This window comes from Panthera uncia, chromosome E3, assembly GCF_023721935.1.
Source record: "Panthera uncia isolate 11264 chromosome E3, Puncia_PCG_1.0, whole genome shotgun sequence".
Lineage (NCBI taxonomy): Eukaryota > Metazoa > Chordata > Mammalia > Carnivora > Felidae > Panthera > Panthera uncia.
This window is the reverse complement of record NC_064815.1, coordinates 11,900,415-11,914,784: the sequence shown is the minus strand read 5'-3', so window position 1 is coordinate 11,914,784 and position 14,370 is coordinate 11,900,415. Positions and strand designations below refer to the sequence as shown.

At 39.6% G+C, this 14,370-nt stretch overlaps 1 protein-coding gene and 1 long non-coding RNA gene across 6 annotated transcripts in view; one reads left to right on the top strand and one right to left on the bottom strand.

The window, feature by feature from the left end:
• The window catches only part of LOC125928476 (uncharacterized), a 29,826-nt gene extending 15,507 nt beyond the window's left edge, over positions 1-14,319 (top strand). For both annotated transcript variants that reach the window (XR_007459673.1, XR_007459672.1), the window contains one exon: positions 13,668-14,319. This is a non-coding gene — a long non-coding RNA (uncharacterized LOC125928476). The remainder of the gene's footprint in view (positions 1-13,667) is intronic.
• The window catches only part of LOC125928458 (transmembrane protein 180-like), a 44,403-nt gene continuing 31,434 nt past the window's right edge, over positions 1,402-14,370 (bottom strand). For 3 of the 4 annotated variants that reach the window (XM_049639159.1, XM_049639162.1, XM_049639160.1), the window contains one exon: positions 5,749-6,068. In XM_049639159.1, coding sequence (XP_049495116.1) covers positions 5,921-6,068 — 148 coding nt within the window. In that variant the 3' untranslated portion in view covers positions 5,749-5,920. Of the gene's footprint in view, positions 1,593-5,748; positions 6,069-14,370 lie in introns of those variants that run through there. The other variant, XM_049639161.1, reaches the window with a different exon arrangement.

Below are 14,370 nucleotides of genomic sequence, written 5' to 3'. Positions count from 1 at the left end.
AGTTTATAATATACATCTAAAATTAATCACATCCTACCTTAAAATAATAATATACTTCTTCCATATGGTGTAAGAACCTTTTAACAATATATGACAAATTGTTCCCTCTAATCTTTTATATTATTGTTGTCCTATATTTTATTTTTGCATGTACTGTAATTCCCAAATACAGTGCTGCTCTTTTTACTTTAGATAGTCAATTATCTTTTATTGAAAATTTTATTGAGATAATTGTGGATTCACATGCTGTAGTAAGAAATAGTGCAGAATTATCCCATGTAATCTTTACCCAGTTTATCCTAATGGTAACATCTTACAAATTAGATAGCGCATATCACAACGAGGATTTTGGCACTGTTAACATTCCACTAATCTTTTAGATAGTTTTACTTGTGTGTGTGTGCGTGTGTTCAGTTCCATACAATTTTATCACATGTACGTTCATCTGTCCAACACCATAGTCAAGATACGGAACAATTTCATTGCCACAAGGATTGCTTGTGTTGCCCTTTTATTTATTTATTATTTTTTTAAAATGTTTATTTAGTTTGAGAGAGAGAGGGCATGAGCAGGGGACAGGCAGACAGAGAGGGAGAGAGAATCCCAAACAGGCTCCCCACTGTCCGCACAGAGCCCAACACAGGGCTTGACCTCACGAACTGTGAGATCATGACCTAAACCAAAATCAAGAGTTAAATGCTTAACTGACTGAGCTACCCAGGCACCCCATGTGTTGCCCTTTTATAACTATGATCATCCTTATCACTTCCCACTCCCATCTTAAACCTCTGACTACCATTAATCTGCTCTCCATTTCTAAAATTTTTTCATTTCCACGAATGTTACATAAATGGAATCATATGGTATGTAACCTTCTGTGATTGGGTTTTTTCATTCAGTATAATTCCCTGGAAAATCATCCAAGTTGATGTGTGTGTCAGTAGTTTAACTTTTATTGCTAAGTAGTATTCCATGGTTTCTATGTATCACAGTTTGTTTAACCATTAATCTGTTGAAGGAATTGTGTAAATGTAAATTTTCATTTCTCTGGGATAAATGCTCCAAAGCGCAATTGCTATGTTGCATTATAATTGCATGTTTAGTTTTATAAGAAACTGCCAAATGTCTTATAGAGTGGCGGTACCACTTGACATTTTCACCAGCAATGTATGAGTGATCCTTACTCACCTTTTAAAGTGATTTAGCCTGGGTGGCTCAGTCAGTTAAGGGTCTGACTTTGGCTCAGGTCATGATCGCAGGCTTCTTGGCTTTGAGCCCCACATTGGATTCTGTGCTGACAGTTCAGAGCCTGGAGTCTGCTTCAGATTCTGTGTCTCCCTCTTTCTCTGCCCCTCCCCACTTATATCTCTCTCTCAAAAATAAATAAAAAATTTTAAAAAATTTAATAAAAATAAAGTGATTAAAAATAAGGGGCACCTGGGTGGCTCAGTCAGTTGAGTGTCCAACTCTTGATTTTGGCTCAGGTTGTGATCCCTGGGTTGTGGGATTGAGCCGTTCATCAGGCTCTGTGTTGAGTATGGAGGCTGCTTGAGATTCTCTCTCCCTCCACCCCTCTCTCACACTCTCTTTCTCTGAAAATAAAAAAATAAATAAAAATTTTAAAATGATTACAAAATAAGAAAAAAGTCTTTTGTTTTTACCTCCATTTTAACCATTTCTAGAGATGTTTATTCCTTGGTTTAGACCCAAGTTTCTATCTGGTAACTTCCTGAACACTTCATGTAATGCACATCTGCTGGTAATGAAACTTTCAGCCTTTTGTTTGTCTGAAAGTCTTTATTTCACTTACTTTTTAAAATGTTAGTTATTTATTTTGGGGGGCAGAGAGGAGAGACAGAATCCCAAGCAGGCTCAATGCTGTCCACGCAGAGCCTGATGCAGGCTCCCACGAACCGTGAGATCATGACCTGAGCCAAAACCGAGTCAGAAGCCTAACTGACTGAGTCACCCAGGCAACCCTCACTTAATTTTTAAAGATATTTGCATTGTGTATAAAAATTTAGGTTGACAATTTTCTTTCATATTTTAAAGATGTCATTACATTGCCTTCTGTCTTCCATTATTTATGGTGAAGAGTGTGCTGCTCATCTTATTTTTGTTCCTCTCTATGTAATGTATCTTATATCTTGGGCTACCTTCAGTGGTTTATCTCTATCTTTGGCTCTCATCAGTTTGAATATGATGTGTCTAGGTGTTTTTTGTTTTGTATGTTTGATGGGGTTTTCAATATTTATCGTGGTATTTTCCTGGTTCTCTGAGCTACTTGGATCTTGAACTTCTGGGTTTGATGTCTTTCATTATTTTTTTGAAAATTCTTGGCTATCGTCTTTTCAAATATTTTTTCTAACCTGTTCTGTTCTCTTTCGGGGTGGGAAGGATTCCATTAAAATGTACATTTGACTATTATATATTGTCTCAAGTCTCTTGGGTGCTCTATTCTTTTTGATTCTCACTCTCTTTGTGTTTCAGCTTGAGTAATTTCTACTGATATATCTTCAAGTTCACTGACTCTTTCCTCATGGGACACTCTGCATATTAAAGTTTGCACAAGTTTAGGGTGCCTGGGTGGCTCAGCCGGTTGAGTGTTTGACTTCAGCTCAGATCATGATCTCATGGTTCATGGGTTCGAGCCCCACATTGGACTCTGTGTTGTCAGCTCAGAGCCTGGAACCTGCTTTAGATTCTGTGTGTGTGTCTCTCTCTCTCAAAAATAAACATTAAAGTTTGCGCAAGTTCAAACTTCTTTACCACCTTTAGCTCTCCCTTCAGGATTGAGTGTGGATTTATGATTCATAGACCGTTCTGAAAGATAATACAGTCATATCCCCATCCCTAGTTGTCCTTATCTCCAGGCTTGGAAAGAACTTTGCTGATTTCAGGAAAAGCAAAATGAAAAAAATGTAGGAAATACACCATTTTGTATTCTCTTACTGCAACACCCTGGCTTGGATCAGAGAACTCAGAATATGAATCAGGCCTACTCTACCTACACTGCTTCCAATTCTTACTGAACATACCCACCAACAGACCAAGTAGTGGCAACCCATTGAGTACTGTTATGATGTACACCCCGTGGTAGGCTGGAGCCTGCTCATCCTGGCTGGTAAAAGCCATTATCAACTTTTCAGGAATTTCTCAGGCTGGGTTTTAAACACAGCAATTGTTAAAAAAATAAAGTAAATAAAAAGCAGGGGGGGAGGGGTTGCTTTGGTGGCTCGGTCAGTTAAGTGTCCGACTTTGGCTCAGGTCATGATCTCACAGTTCTTGGTTTGAGCCCCACGTTGGGCTCTGTGCTGACAGGTCAGAGCCTGAGCCTGCTTCGGATTCTGTGTCTCCCTCTCTCTCTGCCCCTCCCCTACTCACACTCTGTCTCTCTCTCAAAAATAAATACACATTGAAAAAAATTTAAACACAGAAATTGTTAAAAATTAATATACTTCAGTTTATGATTAAATGATATTAAAAACAAAAGTGATAAGTACTCAAAACATTACTTTCTAGTTGCCACATTTTACTGTTATTTATGCTTTTAATGTTATTAGTACCTGCCATATCTGTATGGTGATACAATATGTGCATATGGTGTTATGATTATGTGTTTTGTTTTTTAATTTTATAATGGCATGATACTGATCATCTCTCCCCCTAAATCTGTGTTCAGTAATATCACATTTATAGCCTGAAATTAGCTATAGTGGATGTATTTATGCCATGGAAATCAGTATATAGTATTGTTTTGTTTTGTTGATTGTCTAGACCAGGGGTTGGCAAACTTTTTCTATAAAGAGCCAGATAATATTTTTGTCTTCTGAGTCACATACAGTTCCTGTCACACAACAATTATTTGTTTGACAAGCCTTTCAAAATACAAAATTATTCTTAGATCTCAGTATAAAAAGAGACCACATGTTGGATTTGGTTCATAGGCCAAAAGAAGTGTGCCAACCTCTGGTCTAAACTTAAGAAAGTAATAAAGAAAATGTTAACCATGCAGCTGAAACTCCAAACTGTCATCTCTATATCTGTGACACTGTGAAAACACAGGGAATTGAGGACATATTCTTTCCAGTATTCAAAATTATCATTCAGTTAATCAGAGAAGTTACTCACATCATTAATGACTGAGTAAAGTTCTGAAGTATGTCTTTATTGTTTCTTACTGGTTATTATAAACAAAAATGTAAAGTAACATTTAGATTGTAACTATACTCCTTGGCCTATGACATAAGTGACTTCTTTGTTGAATTGAATACTAATCAAGCATTTATTCGTAGTCTTGATTTCATGATTATTGCTATGAATTATAAAACCTTATGAGTGGAATTTTTAAGAAATAACAAGTCACACTGACATTATAGGTGTATGAAATTTACAATAAAGAGTAGGTATTATTATTATTTTTAAGTCATATGCTATACATCCTTTTTATCAATAAAATATATAATAAAGTTATATATGCATATATATGCATACATTTTTTTTTCAGAGAGCCAGTTGTTAAGTATTTTCAGTTCACCACTGTAAACAATGTGTCATGCTGAGCAATGACCATTTTGGGTAGGAGAATCTAACAGGCTGGCTCAGTCAGAAGAGTATGCAACTCTTGATCTCAGTGTTGTGAGTTTGAGCCCCACATTGGATATAGAAATTACTTATAAATAAATAAATAAATAAATAAATAAATAAAACTTTAAAAAGAGAGAGAGAGAGGGAGGCACCTAGGTGGCTCAGTTGGTTAAGCATCCGACTTTGGCTCAGGTCATGATCTCACAGTTCATGGGTTCAAGCTCCGTGTCGGGCTGTGCATTGACAGCTCGGGGCTTGGAGCCTGCTTCAGATCTTGTGTCTCCCTGTCTCTCTGCCCCTTCCCTGCTCATGCTCTGTATCTCTTTCTCTGTCACAAATAAACATTAAAAATAATAAAAGAGAGAGAGAATATAATAGGCACACAGAGTCTGAGTCAGTTAGATGAAGATGAGCAACTGATCTGAAAGGTCTGGTGCTCAGTTGAGAGTATGTGTGTTTGAGAGAGAGAGAACCATGAAATAAAGATGTCAGAGGCAGAGAAAGCTACCTCAGGCCCTGTCTTTCTCACTCCAGTCCTTGTATGATTCAACTCTATTTTATTCCCTGTCTGCAATGCCTATGAATTTCCCTACTGTATCCTTACAAGGAACCTCTCTTTATTTAAGACAGCTTAAGTTGAATTCCTATTCCTTCATAACCAAAAGTTCTATGACCAAGCCAGCCACATAAATCTGGGTTATATGGGTTCTCTTATATTGGCCCTGGAATCTACCAAATGTGACCACTATCAGTCACAGGGTAATCTACAGATGATGGTGATGCAGCATTACTTAATGAAAAGGAAAAAAAAAAAAAAAAGTCTTCACTGATATAATCTGTTGAAGCATCAGTATGAGGCTTAAAATAAAAGGAAGTAGGGGGAGACTGGGCAGCCCAGTCAGTTAAGCATCTAACTCTTGATCTCAGCTCAGATCTTGATCTCAGGGTCATGAGGTAAAGCCCCGCCTTGGGCTCCACGCTGGGCATGATGCCTACTTAAAAAAATAATAATAAAATAAAAATGAAGGAAAGTGGCATGCATAATCAGGCGGACTCTGGAAACTGAAGGAAATCACATAGCAGTTCAAGGGTGAAGAATAACAGTTGCGACCAGGCCACAAGACCACTTGGAAACAGCCAACAGAGAGGCCTGAACTCATATTTAACTTTCTTATTAGTTTATTATGGTAGTCAAAACGCCCTAAAACATGTTGTATTTGTTTCATCTGTTTTGTTTTCTAAACAAATTAGGGGTTATAAAATACAGTTTTGCCTTCTGGTAGAATGTAATCTCTGTAAGAATAAACAACTGAAGATTTGTTTGAATCCCATGCTAGCCAAGCATTGGCCTTAAAGAGCCCGTGTAGTCTGTCTTGTTCCTCATTGAGAATGGACTCCAAACCAGAATCTGAATTACTGCAATGCCCAGGGGGAACAGGCAAATCAAATTAAACATAGCATCATGAAGATTGAAAATTGTACTAGGGAAAAAAAAAGATTTAAAACATAATTAGCTTCTCTAGCGATATCTCTTCTTAATTCAAAGATATATAACAAAAGCCTTCAGAAAAGTTTTGCTTTCAAAAAGTAATAGAAATTTTATCAAATAATCTGGATTTTTGTCCCAAATAATTGAATAATCCCTACCTTCCAGTTGCCCATACCACAGGAGGCTGACATGTAAATGGGTGATGCTAATGTCTGATGGGAAGTCACACAGCTTATCTTGAAGGATCATTCACAGTACATGGGAAGACAGAGGGTGGAGGTGAGGCACACGTACACGCTCATGATGCTTCGGTCTTGAAATTACCCTCCAACGTGTTTTAAACAAAGTGGTGGGAATTTGGCATTCATTTTTATCACTAAACTTACTTCCATTCAACACAACTAGAGGTTACAAAAAGAAACTACAGTTAATAGTTATATTCAGGAGTAGCAGGTCCTGGTTTTCTTCCAAGAACTTACACTAAGCTCCCAGGTCCCTGTGGTTCTTCATTATGCTCCTGGTAGATCTTTTTTTTTTTTTTTTTCCTTCATTTAAGTCACATACATTAAAAGAGGGCTCCTGATTATTTGGGGACTGATTATCCAGTCTTCAGCTTCTTTCTGGTCACCTAGGCTATCTAAAATATCACCTCATCCCCTCAGCCAAGTGAGGAACTAACAGAAAAGATCAAAAATATCTGATAGTTTAGGAAGAAGAGGAGGCAGTTTGTTACATTTTCATACTAAAATCAGCTGCTATTCCCAGAAACTAGGTATCATTCATTCATCCTAAAAAAAAAAAAAAAAAAAAAAAAAAAAAGGCACTGTGTGATTATTAAATGTGTTGGCACTGGACCAAGTACTGGGTATTCAATGGCAGGCAAAACTGACAGAGTTGCCACCCTCAAGGAGCTCACCTCTTGGTGCAGAAGCCAGATCTTAATCAAGCAATCACAGATAAGAGTGATTTACATATGGTGACTAGGATCACTGCATTAAGGGGGCGCCTGGGTGGCTCAGTCGGCTAAGCGTCCAACTTCGGCTCAGGTCATGATCTCGAGGTCCGTGAGTTCGAGCCCCGCGTTGGGCTCTGTGCTGACAGCTCAGAGCCTGGAGCCTGCTTCGGATTCTGTGTCTCCTTCTCTCTCTGCCCCTTCCCCTCTCATGCTTCACCTCTCTCTCTCTCAAAAATAAATATTAAAAAAATTATTTAAAAGATCACTCCATTAAGTGCTGTGATGGAAAAACACAAGGTATTAGATGGCAGCACATAGCCAGAGGGGCTGGCCTACTCTTGGCAAGTGGAGTCCAGAGGAGGCTCCCCTGGGGAGCAGTATTTGAGCTGAGATCTGAAGGGTAAGTAGGCATTAGCTAGAAGGCCTACACCTAGAATCATGTGCAAAACCTCCAACTATCACTACCTCCTCCTCCAAAAGCCATAGCTGGGAATGTCCTTGGTGCTCTGGACTGGACTGCATTTGTTAGGAATGGCCACACCTCCCGATCAGTGCTCCACAAGACCACCCTTCATCTCAGGTCCTGCTTGGTCCAAGAAGTGATTGGTAATGACCTACCCAACCCATTGCTCTTGTGCTGCTAGTTTCTGGGCTCTGAGACAAACACAGAGGCTTGGGTCACAGGCTGGGCCATCAACACGTATCTACTATAGCCTCTGGAAGTAACAGAGGCACCAAGGGTGCCACTGATACATGATGTCACTTCTGCTCCACACAAACTATCTATGGAAAAAACTCATTTGGGGTCATGTGGTGTTGTATCTTCCCTGCATTCTTTCCTTTAAGAAAAATCCTCCCTGCTCTTCCTTCCCCATCTGACTGCCCAACTCCCAACCCCAAGATCAAGTACATGCCCAGACCTAGTCTGAGAACTCCAACCTCAGGCTACAACTACTGACTCAGGAATGGGCATGTGACTCATAAAGCTTTTCAAGGTCCACTGGGGGACTTCTGCTGGGCTAATGGGACAAATGTTAAGTGTTTCCTTTAGGATCTTAGGTTGTTGGGCCCAAGTAAGCTTGGAGTTATCTTGCAGTCATGTGGTAAAAGACTGGACTCAATACAGAAGGAAAGTCAGAGAAACAGGTTCCTATCATCACCTGTTCAGCTACCCAGATCCACCTCTGCCTGACTTCAGTTACAGGAGCTGGCAAGTTTTTTTTAATGTAAGCTAGCCTGCACTCGGTTTCTGTCACTTACAGCCAAAGTGACTTGAATGCTGTACCTTTCCCATTGGCACATATGTCCAAATTACCATAAATTGGCAACCTCTAACCATTATCGGGAAAGATTCAGTGATTTCTATTTGGCCATTACTAACAAGGACACAGGAAGTTTGAAACAGCTGAGCACAGATTTCAAGAATGGGTAGACAAGGTCATGGTTGGTACTTTTGAACAAGACGTAGGTGCACACAAGCATGATGCTTCTCTCACCGCCTTGGTTCACTGATTGGAACCACAAGACCAGATGAGAGAACTGGACCGACAATGGGTACGAGATGCCAAAGAGGTAATGGAAACCCAAGTTCCAGTGTGAAGCAGCCTCAATCGCACATTTCTCAAACACAAAGAAGAAAGGAATTGGCCTAATCAAGACCTTTAAAGGGGAAAAGAACCACAGAGCCATGACCGTGAGCTGCTAGTCACGGAATTAGTACAATGTGTGCTCAGAAGCCCAGTGTTTTATGAAAAGACTGGTTTCTACTTGGCCGAGGCTCTTCTGTGCGTCTTATCTGAGTGTTTGGTTAGCAGCAGGAGCCTATTATCTTCCGGCATTTTCTAGTTATAACAGATTCCAGTTTCGGAAACATCAAGAAATTGGATTCCAGCTTCCAAGGGTTCCCTCTGGGAGATATTCGCTTTCCGGGACAGAACTGTCTTTTTCTCTTTTTTTCATAGTGAGTGAGGGCATGGGGAACACCTGTGGTAATCTGCAGAGGCAAATTGTGAGCACACCAACAATACTGCAGAGAGAGAGCCTTAGGCTGAAAGTTCAAGGAAAGGCAGGGGGATGAACAGGATGAGTAAAGCAAGCTGAGAACTACCATGTTGTGGTTTAAGACCGAGTTCTTGCAGGCAAGAACATTGTTATTACTGAAGCTGCAACCATGTTAATGTTTCCAGGGGCCAGAGCAAAGGTCATTTCCCTACCACTTGATTGAATTATTTGATGCTCTTCAAAAGTCTCTCTGGTCTTTCTGCTCCTTTTTTAAGATTTCTTCTCTTTCTCTTAAAATGTTATTCTAATCTGGAAAAGATGCCCAGGATTTAGAGAATTTCTTTTCCTCTTTCACATTATGTTCACTCTACCTGGATATGATTGGATCTATTGACAGTTAGGCTTTTATGCTTTCAGAATGTCAATTCCAACCTTTACATTTTTGAATGAATCTCTGGTAGAAAAATAATTCCTAAGCCTTGCTTATAGTTTTGTTCACTTAATAAATATTTATTGCACACTTACTGTTTGAGGTGCTTGCCCTATAGAGTAAATCAACACCGATACTTACCATCAACAAAATGTATATATATTATAGTGGAGGCAAAAAATATCTTTAATGTTACTTTATAATAACAGCAATTGCACCTCTTACTTATGGAAAAATTTTTGCACCTCATATGCTCTCATAATGTTCTGCTTTCAAAAGAAGTACCCACCTGTGGGTTATAACATTCTAAAATATTGCTGTTTGGTGTCTTTTTCTTCATTTTCTTGTCTTAGCTTACACCTGCTAAACAATAATATTGTTTTGTGCCAGTACAGATACTTTTGAATTAGGGATGGGAAAATTTGAGTCCCTCAAATTTTGAGTCCCTCTTTGCTACCTCTAGAAAGGGAACTTCTCCTTTCTAGGGTCAGCCTGATGAGACCCTTGTAAGAATAATGATGGCATCTCATGTATTGCAGGCTTATATGTGCCTGGCCCTGTTTGACACTTGTCACTGCTACAAATTTTCACAATAACCCTGAAGATACTAAGGCTTACCTAGGTTAACTAAATTGCCCAAAGTTCGGGGTGCCTAGGTGGCTCAGCCAATTAAGCACCCAACTCTTGCTTTCAGCTCAGGTCATGATCCCACGGTTCATGAATTCAAGCCCTCATTGGGCTCCGTGCTATCAGCATGGAGCTTGCTTGGAATTCTCTCTCTCTGCACCTCCCCTGCTCGCTCTCTTTCTCAAAATAAATAAATAAACTTTAAAAAATTAAAACCAAAATTTCCCAGAGTTCCACAGCTTGGAGCTGGGCTTATCTCAATCTGAACTAAAAATCTCTCCAGGAGAAAATGGAATTTATAATATGAGTTTAGAAGAAAAAAACATTTTTAAAGAATAAAGTCATACACTTTCTGTGGAAATGAATTCATAAGGTCTGAATGAAAGGCAATGGCCTATAACAAATGTCAAGAACACTAACACCTTAATATGATCACATTGCCAATGTGGAATGGTAAGGGTCTAAATCTCTACACTTCTTTGCCAGAGGTTGGGGCTATTGTTTTTTGGGTTTTTATTTTTAAGTTTATTTTTTATTTTGAGAGAGAGAGGGAGGGGCAGGGACAGAGGAAGAGATAGAGAATCCCAAGCAGGCTCTCCACTGTCAGCATAGAGCCCAACGTGGGGCTTGAACTCAAGAACCATGAGATCATGACCTGAGCTGAAACCAAGAGCCAGATGCTTAACCGACTGAGCCCCCAGGCACCGGGGGTTATTGTTAATGTTTCCACCTATAAAGACTAACTAGAGGGGCACCCGGGTGGCGCAGTTGCTTGAGCATCTGACTTCGGCTCACATCATGATCTCACAGTTCATGAGTTTGAGCCCCACTTCGGGTTCAGTGCTGTCAGTGCAGAGCCCACTTCAGATCCTCTGTCCCCTCTCTCTGCTTCTCCCCCCGCTTGCATGCATGCCCCCACCCTCCCTCTTTCTCAAAAATAAATAAACATTAAAAAAAAAAGACTAGGAAAAAGCAGCAGTATAATATTTATTGGAAAAAAACAAGCAAACAAACAAAAAAACCCTGAAGTTGATTATCTCCTCTTTTGGACATAATCTTGTCCTCAGGTGGTCCCTTTGCAATGGAACATAACTCTTTTTTTTTTTTTTTTAATTTAAATTCAAGTTAGTTAACATATAGTGTAGTGTTATTTCAGGACTAGAATCCAGTGATTCATCACTTACATATAAAACCCCGTGCTCATCACAAGTGCCTTAATACCCATCACCCATTTAGCCCATCCCCCCACTTCTCGTACAGCAACCCTCAGTTTGTTCACTATATTTAAGTCTTTTATGGTTTGCATCCTTCTCTGTTTTTATCTTATTTTATTTTTCATTCCCTTCCCCTATGTTCATCTGCTTTGTTTTTTAAATTCCACATATGAATGCAATCGTATGATATTTGTCTTTCTCTGACTGACTTATGTCCCTTGGCATAATACATTCGAGTTCCACCCATATTGTTGCAAATGGCAACATTATAACTCATACAGAGGAAAAGAAGCAGGCAATGGGAAAGAAATCAAAATCGTTGATAATTCTGTGGTGGTAAAACACAGGATATATATTATCATGGTCCTGTTAACTTGTGGATAGAGTTTCCTCAACAAAATCTCCCATCACAGCCCCATTTCGGACACATCATTAGGAAACTGATTTAGCTAAAATCATAATCTTTTGGGCCAAATGCTCTTCATTTAGAATGTTACAAGTGCTCATGTTCATGATACTTGGCAAATGGACTTAGCATGGAACATTGTTAAAAAGTGATTATCCCAAATTCTAGCAATCTCAACAAATGTATATGCTTATATGTACACACTTCTTTGCAGCTATATTTTATATACATTTAAAAAATTTTTAATGTTTATTTTTGGAGAGAGAGAGAGAGAGAGAGATGGAGAGTGAGCAGGGGAAGGGGCAGAGAGAGAGGGAGACACAGAATCGAAGCAGGTTCCAGACTCCGAGCTGTCAGCACAGAGCCTGATGTGGGGCTCAAACCCACAAACCGTGAGATCACAACCTGAGCCGAAGTCAGACACTTAGCCAACTGAGCCACCCAGGCACCCCTATTTTGTATACATTAAAAAAAATTTTTTTTTTAATCTTTATTTTTGAGAGAGAGCATGTGAGCAGGGGAGGAGCAGAGAGGGAGGGAGACACAGAAGCAGAAGCAGGCTCCAGGCTCCGAGCTGTCAGCACAGAGCCTGTCGTGGGGCTTGACCTCACAAGCCGTGAGACCATGACCTGAGCCGAAGTCAGACGCTCAACCGACTGAGCCACCTAGGCGCCCCTATACGTTTTTAATCTTATCTTCCCAGTGATGTGGGAGGGGAAGTCCTATCTTACAGTTTGAGGCTCTGAATACATGGAGTGTCCTAACTACTGTTTCTTGCTCTTCCAGGGATCGTTATAGAAAGCTATATGCACTTTTCAGAGAAATGGTTGTTTGTGTTTCCTATTCAAGGCACTATGCTTCAATGACTTACTAGGTCAAGAATATGTAAAAACATTAATCAAAAAGGGGCGCCTCGGTGGCTCAGTCAGTTAAGCGTCCAACTTTGGCTCAGGTCATGATCTCATGGTTTATGAGTTCAAGCCCCTCATCGGGCTCTACACTCACAGTGCAGGGCCTGCTTGGGATTCTGTCTCTCTCCCTCTCTCTCTGCCCCTCCCCTCGCTCAGAATAAATAAATAAAACTTCAGAAAAAGACATTAATCAAGGAATTTACAATAAGTATTTCAGAATCAACAGCATGCTTATTGAATTGACAGCTTGAAAGAACAAAATCCACCAGCACCAAGTATAATACATAAGACTAGCTCATTTCTAGTCTAGGTAACCTAATCTTTAATACTGAATAAACCCACCAATTTTGTCCTAATGTGAAACAGAATTCATTAAACAAGCAGAAGAGAGTCCTTGCCCGGAAATTTCCAGGCTGTTGCTGTAGTAAATCACTACAGAAAGCACTTGTTTTCCAAAAACAGCTTTAAAACTGATTTTAATGATTAGCTACATAAAATTAAACACTAAGAATATTTTCATTGTTTAAAAGACAAAGCCTTGAGGTTACTTTTTATTCACTCTGAAGCAATTCATTTTCCGATCTGCTCCTTTGCTGGAGTTTAAGACAGTATTGTTTACTATGTCATTGAGAGAAAAACCACTTTCTAAACTTTTATTGTAAGTGTAATTTTTGAAGTATTATGAGGCCTTCAGACAAAAGAGAAGCAAAGGGAAAGCTGCACTTACAGTATTTAAAAACATACTTGGTTAGGGGCACCTGGGTGGCTCAGTCATTTAGGCATCGGACTGCAGCTCAGGTCATGATCTTGTGGTCCTGAGTTCAAGCTCTGCATCTGGTTCTGTGCTGTCAGCAACCTGGAGCCTGCTTCAGGTTCTGTGTCTCCCTCTCTGTCTCTGCCCCTTCCCCACTTGCACTCACTCTCTCTCTCTCTCTCTCAAAAACAAATAAACATAAATTTAAAACAATTTTTCAACATATGGCTATGTAGCAGAGTGATCTAGAAGACTATTTTTTAAGCAATGGATTTTGTTTTGGTTTCTGGCAGAGTATCCACAGATGACAGTGTAACTCAACAAATAAACTGGCAGATTTGGACTACTGGGGAAATGCATCTTTCCATTCCAGAATGTCTTCTCAAGCAGCAAGAATTGGGCCAGGGCTGTAAGACAGTGCTACCACACGGAGTCAGTGCTGTGCTCTGTGTCCTGTAATAAGCAGCCGAGTGCCCAGCTGGTGTTCCTCTCGCACTCTGGGCTTATCTCAACCTTGGACTTAACTCGTTGTACCACACCTTCTGGTCTGCCTCCTGCACTAATGCCATGTGAGTTCCCAAGGGCAGAAAGCATCATGCCTTACAAATCTGTATCTCAGGTCCCAGCTCAGTGCTAACACCTAGTAGATACTCCACAAATGTTTGCAGACAAAAGAATGCAAAGCATGCTTAACTGGCCAAATAGAAGGAATAGCCGTTGTTTTCTATAATATACTATAATTTCATTGTCACTTTTTTGTGAAAAGTGTGGACTTTGTTGCACTTTTAATAGAAGCTACATGCATAAAATAAGAGAATCAGTTTCTAATATTATCACATGAAGTACCTTATACCCTATAATTAGGAGATATTACACATTGGTTTTCTTGCCCAAGTACCCCATTTATGAATCTCCATTAACAATAAACTGATCATTATACTTACAGGCTACTGAGTAGTATATCCATAGGTCAATAAGAAGAAAATAGATCTATCA